General features: G+C 40.3%; 1 protein-coding gene across 1 annotated transcript; it reads left to right on the top strand.

Annotated features, from left to right (window-relative positions):
• The first annotated feature begins 654 nt into the window (after nt 1-654).
• On the top strand, nt 655-6245 carry LOC124673284 (disease resistance protein RGA5-like). Its single transcript, XM_047209398.1, has 3 exons — nt 655-1510; nt 4107-6100; nt 6214-6245. The coding sequence occupies exons 1-3, from the start codon at nt 681-683 to the stop codon at nt 6243-6245; spliced, it is 2856 nt and encodes a 951-aa protein (XP_047065354.1). The 5' UTR covers nt 655-680.
• The last annotated feature ends 1950 nt before the right edge of the window (nt 6246-8195 follow it).

Here is an 8195-nt window from a genome sequence, read left to right as displayed (position 1 = left end):
AAAAAATCTAAAATTTATTTTAGGAACATATATATATATATGGTGTGTATATCCGTGCAAAGTTTCGGTAGAAAACTCGAAATGTTTTGGCCCTTGAAAAAAACAAATTTATGAAAAAAACACGTATATAGTGGCTATATGCTGTCGAAAAATTGTCTTTTTGTATTTCCCAAAATAGAACATATGTTTAAATGAAACTTTAGGCTTGAAATCTCTATTTATATTTCTTTTCCCTAGATTATTTGAGACCCAAAAGTACTATTTTCAATTTTTTCAAAAAGCGAGCTCACTTGTGGTCAAATTGCAAAACAAATTAGTACTACCTCACTGTAATAGAGGAAGTATATGATTGTATTAATTAGCTTGTAGACTCATGTTAGTACTATGAGTGTTGCACGAAGAGCCAACCCGCATGTGTTAAGCCGGCCTTGATCTATATGCATGTGATTGCACGAATCAACGGACGTCATACCATGTGTATTCAACGCCTTGATCATAGTACTATATGTAGGTAATGAGAGCACGTTACTGCATGCCCTGGCCGACGACTTTGAGATGCATGATTGTCAACTTGCTAGTCCGGCCGGCAGAATTCTATTAAAGAGCAGCCCTTGGGCACTCCAACGAACAGCAAATCAACCAAGCTAGCAACCAACTAAAATATTCCACAAGCAATAGCCATGGATCTGGCAACGGGTGCCATGGGCACCCTTCTCCCGAAGCTTGCCGAGCTCCTCAACGAGGAGTACAAGCTGCAGAAGGGCGTCAAGGAAGGCGTCAAGTCCCTGGAGAAGGAGATGCAGAGCATGCACGCTGCCATCCGCAAGGTGGCCAGGGTGCCGCGGGACCAGCTCGACGAGCAGGTCAAACTCTGGGCAGGGGAGGTGAGGGAGCTCTCCTTCGACATGGAGGACGTCGTCGACAAGTTCCTAGTGCGTGTCGATGATGACACTGAGCCCGCCACCAAGTCAAACAAGCTCAAGAGGCTCACAGAGAAGATGGCGGGCTTGTTCACTAAGGGGAAGGCTCGCCATGAGATCGCCGACGCCATCAAGGAGATCAATAAGCAAGTCCAAGAGGTTGCTAGCAGGCGTGATAGGTACAACATCAACAATATTGTCGATAAGCCTGCACCTGTGATGACCATCGATCCTCGCCTTCAGGCTCTGTACACAGAAGTGACTGAGCTTGTGGGTATTGCTGGAAGAAGAGATCAAGAGGTAATGAAGTTGCTCATGGACGAGGGAGATGGCATGTCAACGAAAAAGCTGAAGACTGTCTCTGTTGTCGGATTCGGAGGACTGGGCAAGACCACTCTTGTCAAAACGGTGTTTGACAAGATCAAGGGAGATTATGCTTCAAATGCTTTCGTAACCGTCGGTCGAAATGCCGACGCCAAGAAGGTTTTCATGGACATCCTTCTTGGTCTTGACAAGTACGGAAGTCAGCCCACCGGATTGGATGAAAGGCAGCTCATTGACAAACTCCGGAAGCGTCTCGAGAACAAAAGGTAAGACCATGTCAACTGTCACTAACTTATTGATGACATTTCAGTTTATAAATAGATAAATCTAAATCTAGGACAATTAATATGAAACTGAGTAAGAAGTTTAATAATGAGTAAATTGCGAAGTTATGAAAAAAGTGAAGGTTTTACTGTAACCTTCATTTTATACCTCCATGTAGTGACCATGTGATGACTTTTTGAAATTCCATAATTTTCCGTTTTAAAATTTGGATAGATTTGACCTCATTTATTATTTATACCACAACATTTGAGTTTAAATCCTCACGGATGCAAATTTAGGTTTCTATTCATACCATATACCATACTGCTCTTACAACATCTGAGTCTAAATCCTCACGGATGCAAATTTAAGTCCTCAAGAAAACAAAAGCAAAATCCACTTGTTCTGGTACTCATGCAATTTATCTTGAGGACTGGAGTTTAATCTTAACAAAAATTAAAAAAATCTAATATATTGATGCTTAGTGGTTGTGTTCATCCCTAGTTGGTGCAGACCCAAGGAAGTGAAATTCTCCCCATCTTATTTATCAACGGAAAACACATCTCCCTCCTCTCATCCCAGCCATCCCCTCCCTCCTCCCGGGTTGCCAACATAGAGGCTGCTCTGTAGGGCAACAACCCTGGCACAAGACATCCCTCCTTAGGCTCACATGGAATCTAGGTATAACTACGTCAGTTTCGAACCCCTATGCCTGCCTTTTTTTTCATCGCTCACAAGATTTATCCGGATGGAGTGGAAAACCGGTTTAAGGCTTAAACCTGGCTCAGACGACAGTTTCGGACTACGTAGGCACAGACGGTACAATCCGCTGGCTCTAGTTCTGGTTTTTTTTTAACACAACCCCACAAGGAGACCGTGGTTGCCTCGCGGGAGAGGAGGGGCGGCCAGCCTCATAGACAATTTCAGCTTGACCTTTTCCAAAAGTAGGACATATCGAGTGCCAAAAATTTGAGAAAACAGAAATTAATCAACGTTTCTCAAAAACATCGGCAAATCATTCCCTGAAAAAAGAAACAAAAATATGCATCCCCAAAATGGTTCACAAGCAACACATACAACAATATGTCTGGTGACCATTCATCATCTTTATATACCTATAGGCGCAGGAAGACGATATAACTAATACATCATTAAACACCCTTTCAGACGTAGATAGAGTGAGTGGAGTGGGAGGTGAGTGGGGTTGAGCGGGGAGGTAGGTGGGGTAGAATGAGTAGAGAGGTCAGCGGAAAAGGTAAAAAGCTAGAGAAAAGGGGGGGAGGAGAGAAGTGGTGGCATATATTAAGAGGAGAAAGAAAATGAGAAGGAAGAAGCAAAGTGGGAATGCACATGGTAGTTTCAATCTGCCACCACATTAGTGGTGTGTCATTCTAATAAACACAGGACTGGTACATGGGCTCCATAGGTGCACCCACAGGCGGCCCCATTGATGATATTGGTGGCGTTGAACATTTGGAAGACACACCAGCTAACTCACACTATTGGTGGCGTGTAGAAATGTTGTCACGCCACCAGTATGTAGGCCTAGAAGGGACTTCTTGAGCGGCCCTACCGAGTACCGATGCTATAAAACAACTATTGGTGGCATGTAGAAGTGCGACATGCCACCAGTATGTGGGGCCCATAAGTGGGCCTGAATTAGAAATATTGGTGGCGCGTCCTACCTAATGCATGCCACCAGTATAACCAATTCCACACCACTGATGCAAGAATACTGGTGGCGTGGCCATATATAGACACACCGCTAATATTTTCCGCCGTGGTGTGCAGCTGGGTCTACATACCATTTCCATTGCGCTTATGAATACACTACACCGGTACTGAAATACTGGTTGTGTTGACTGAAATCAAACACCACAACTTATACCAGTGGTGCGGTAATATTTAGAAACACTATCAACATAATGCCATTTGTAAGCCTTTTCCAACCAGTGTAAGGATTTTTGTATCCAAATAATTTCATAGAAATTTCGAGGATGTAAAGCATAAGTTTATTTTTTCTATGTAGGTCATTAGATATGTAGAATCAAATATTATTTATGATTCCTAAATATTTCTTATTGGTCTATTTGGAGGAAATGTTCCATCCACAAAGACCTCTTGGTTTGTTTCTATTTTCATGTGGTTTCAAATGATCTTGCTTCAGATCTTGTAGTTTTCCAATCCTATCAGAGGGGAAATGACACTCAATATTTTCCCCTATTCAAATGCGTCTGTATTGTATAGAAAAAATATTTAAAAACTGAAAATCAAATTTTGACAATGTGTTGGTGTGGATTAATGAATAAATGGGCAGAATCTTCCTTGTACTTGGTGTTGCATGCCTTATCTCTCAATCTCCCTGATCGATCTTACATGGTTAGTAAACGTGTACCTTTTGCATTAAAGGCATATGCTTTGCGGAATCGTATGGATCTGTAGAAAATATTTTCTTAAAACATTTTGATGGAAATATGATCTCTAATGCATCAATTTATCTGTACTTTTTTCCTATGCGTCTTAGTTATTCTTAGTTTTTTCATGTTAAGCTTATCATGCATGTGTACACGCATTGCGTTAATTTCATAATTTGAATAGGTACCTCATTGTGATTGATGATATATGGGATAAAGAATTGTGGACCATTATCAACTTGGCATTCTGTAGCAGTAACAACTTTGGCAGTCGGCTAATCACAACAACTCGTATAGTGAGTGTAGCTAAATTATGCAGCTCATCTACCCATGATTTAGTTTATCAAATGACACCTCTTAGTGATGATGATTCCAAAAGGCTCTTCTATAAAAGGATATTTTCCCACGAGAGTGAATGCCCCCATGAATTTGAAAAAGTGTCCATAGATATATTGAAGAAATGTGGAGGAGTGCCATTAGCAATCATTACTATAGCAAGTCTTTTGGCTAGTGATGGGAAGGTAAAACCAGAGGACGAATGGCATGTTTTGCTTGAGTCCATCGGTCGTGGACTTAAAGAAGACCCCAATGTAGAACAAATGTTGAAGATACTATCCTTTAGCTATTATGATCTGCCTTCTCATCTGAAAACATGTTTATTATATCTAAGCATGTTCCCAGAGGACTGCAAAATCAGAAAAGATCAGTTGATATGGATGTGGATTGCCGAGAGTTTTGTCCAACCTGGAAAAGAAAAAATTAGTCTCTTTGAGATGGGAGAAACTTATTTCAACGAGCTCGTGAACAGAAATATGATCCAGCCGGTATACTTTGAGTTCGCGGTAGGCCAGGTAGATGCTTGTCGTGTGCATGATATGGTTCTCGATTTAATTTCTTCCTTGTCAAGGGAGGAAAACTTTGTTACTATATTGAATGGTACTGCTGACAGCATGTATTCTGAGCAGAAATATCGCAGGATATCCCTCCAATATGCTAGTAAAGAAGAGCTTCAAACCACACCTCCCAAATCTGTGAGTGTATTACAAGTGAGGTCCATTGCTGCATTTAAACCTGGTATTGATCTAATGCCACCATTCTCGAGCTTTGGTGTTTTACGTGTCTTGGACTTGACTGGATGTAATCTTGGAGGTCACGGTAATCTTCACCTTCGGGATCTGGGAAGTTTACTTCACCTGAGGTACCTAGGTCTAGCTGAAACAGGAATTTCTGAACTCCCGGAAGAAATTGGAAAGTTGCAGTTTTTGCAGATGCTAGATCTGAGAGTATATAATATAGAAGGGCTTCCATGCAGTCTTATTAAGCTTGGAAAATTGATGTGCCTACTACTTCTTCCACATAATTGCAAGAAGTTTCCAGATGGGTTTGGAAACCTGTCATCGCTGGAAGTGCTGAGTAAGATCCATGGTGACTCTGTAAGCACCGTGAATGAGCTCGGCCGCATGGTAAATTTGAGGAACCTTGATATTGAGTTTGATAATGTGACTTTGGACTTGGAGGAAGCTTTTGTGGAGTCACTAGGTAAACTGTCCAACATCCAGAGTATACAAATTGGCACTGTTCATTATAATCCTATATCAATGCATATGTTGGGCGAACGTTGGGTGCCCGCTCGAAGTCTGCGTGAATTTTCCACAGGAGGATACATCAAATTCTCCACACTGCCAGCATGGATAAAAAATAATCCCTCACGTATGTCGCACCTTTCCAAGTTAAACATCCGTGTCGGGGATTTGAAGCAGGAGGAGCTGGAATCGCTTGGAAGTTTACCGTCTCTTGATGAGCTCAGCTTATTTACCCACCGCCCAAGGCTGCTAGTCATCCGTGCTAATGGGTTCCACCAGCTATTATACTTCAAAGTTTTTTCCGAGACGCCCAGCCACATTGTGTTCCAACCAGAAGCTATGCCGAAGGTTCAGATGGTTGATATCTATATCAATTTGCGGGTCGCCAAAGATGAAGCAGCTGCTAACGGTGGTGATTGGTTTGATCCGCGCATGGTGAATCTGTCATCCCTCAGGGATGTGGAAGTCAAAGTCACAAGTTCTGGAGTGACGGTCGGGGAGGGCAAGCAAGCGGAGGCTGCGCTGAAGAACTCACTCCGTGCCCATCCTAACCGGCCCGTCAGTTATGTCTCCATGCGTCCGCCCATACCACAAGGTACGTTTCTAAAAATCTTCGATGCTAATTTCCTTGCTTTTCAACGATTTTACGCATGCATATATTCATATACACATTACTGATTGACCTTTTTCTCTTTCCTTCTTCTGAAGACGTTCAAGATGACAACGTCTACATCGTATAGGAATAAAAAAAAAACCTGTGAGTTCATACATTTCTCCCATTTAAAGGTTTCAAACACAATATGTATATATGTATATATATATATACACGTTCTGTCTTTTCTTCTCTTCTTATTCATGTAGCCTTGCTATTTCCCTTTTTTGTGACACATTATTCTCCAGGCTGTCATTGCTTACTGGAGACGCACATCAGCAGAGCACGTGTATTTCGCCAGCTGCAACATTGATCAGAACTTGTTACTTGTTGAGATTATGTCTCGGCTTGAACCCAAAAAAAAAAATTACGAAAAAGAAACAATTGTTTGTGTGTATGATATTTAGTTACTCATGAATCTAGACTTCCTTTTCATTTTTATAAAAAAAAAACTAATAGTATGGTCTCTTATTTTGCTTAATATTTTTCAAAATTAATCAAAAAAAAAGTTCGTTCCTGTAGTTTCTAGTCTACCAGTGTGCTATTTCAAGAAAAAAAAGAAAAAATAGGTGTTGTTTGGATTCTATGGTATTACTAGCTCTACATATTTAGGTGGGATTACTGTTTTTATTTGAGTTAGGTAGTTGGGTGGATTTTCTGGGGTATGTGGTAGGTGGGGGAACTCCGCCTATGATATTAATGTTAAGTTCACACTTGATATTTTTGCATAGCCGGTCCCAAGCCCGGAAAAAGGAGGAGGGTCCAGCCAATAACCATAACTAGTAATCGTGCACGTTCAATGCATGTCTAAAATATGTAGCACATATATCTTTATGTTGCATTTAGCTCTGAGTGACAATAATGTAGTAGGCTTCATGGCCGACGGTGTAATATGCCCACGAAATAACTGATTTAACCACATGACATCAAGTATAATTCGCAAAAAAAAGTTAATTGCAAAGAAAGTACAGTTCAACACGAGTGTGAATGTTGTACTTAGAATCCTTTGAAGTTTCAGTTTCTTATGCCCTCTTCATTCATTTTCAAGCCGACTAAAATAACAAATAATATTATCTACCACGTTAGTTTTAAGTGACTTAAATATTTGTCGTTGGTTGAACATTGTCGCTTAGGCTTGCCTCCATTTTATTTGATCTGTAGGGCTGTATCGTGGGTTTCTTGTAAAACACAATACTAATATTGTGTCGTAAAGTGCATGTGTACCCATTTGCATGAACGCTCTCGCTCCATTGCTTATGTAATCAATCTCAACGAGCTTTTATTGAGGGTAGGCGTATAAGTAAAAATATAATTACTGCTAAGAAATTACTCATTCTTTCACTCTTTTCTCTTGAAAAAATCAAGCTTTCATGTTTAAAATATATCTTGCAAAAGCTTTTGATAGAATGGAGTGGAATATCATTGTTATTGCTCTTACTCATAAAGTGCTACGCGGTCATTTTATAAATTTAATCCATGCACGTGATTCCTCGTGATTTTTTCGGTTATTATTAATGGCTAGCCTTTTGCAAACTTTCGCGGCGATGGGGGTATCAGACAGAGGTGTCCCTTATCCCCTTATCTGTTTGTCCTTGCAATAAATGAATTTTCTATAGCGCTTCAAGAAGCTATGTCCACTAATTCTTTTGCATGCATAACCCTAACGAAAAATTGTCCCTCTATCCATTCTTTTTTATTTGTGGACAAGCTACAACGCATGAAGCAACTTGCATGAAGAATATTTTGCATAAATTTTTTATGCATTCAGGTCAAACACCGAAATGGAAAAAATGTGGAATTATTTGGAGAAAAAAATGTCCCATTTTAACCATCCATGCAGTCAAGCAGATATTTTTCATGCCAAATATTGACAACAACTTTGTCCATCGTGGCCACCCTCTTATTTTACCTGGCAAGGATAAAACTGCATCATACAATTTTTTGTTTGAAAAATTCAAATCCAAACTCGGTACATACAAAGCAGATAAGTTATCATGTGCAGAAAGATTGGAACTCGTCATGTATGTTTTACTATATG

This window comes from Lolium rigidum, chromosome 7 (assembly GCF_022539505.1).
Source record: "Lolium rigidum isolate FL_2022 chromosome 7, APGP_CSIRO_Lrig_0.1, whole genome shotgun sequence".
Lineage (NCBI taxonomy): Eukaryota > Viridiplantae > Streptophyta > Magnoliopsida > Poales > Poaceae > Lolium > Lolium rigidum.
The sequence above is the reverse complement of the archived record's forward strand: the minus strand, read 5'-3'. Positions and strand labels throughout refer to the sequence as shown.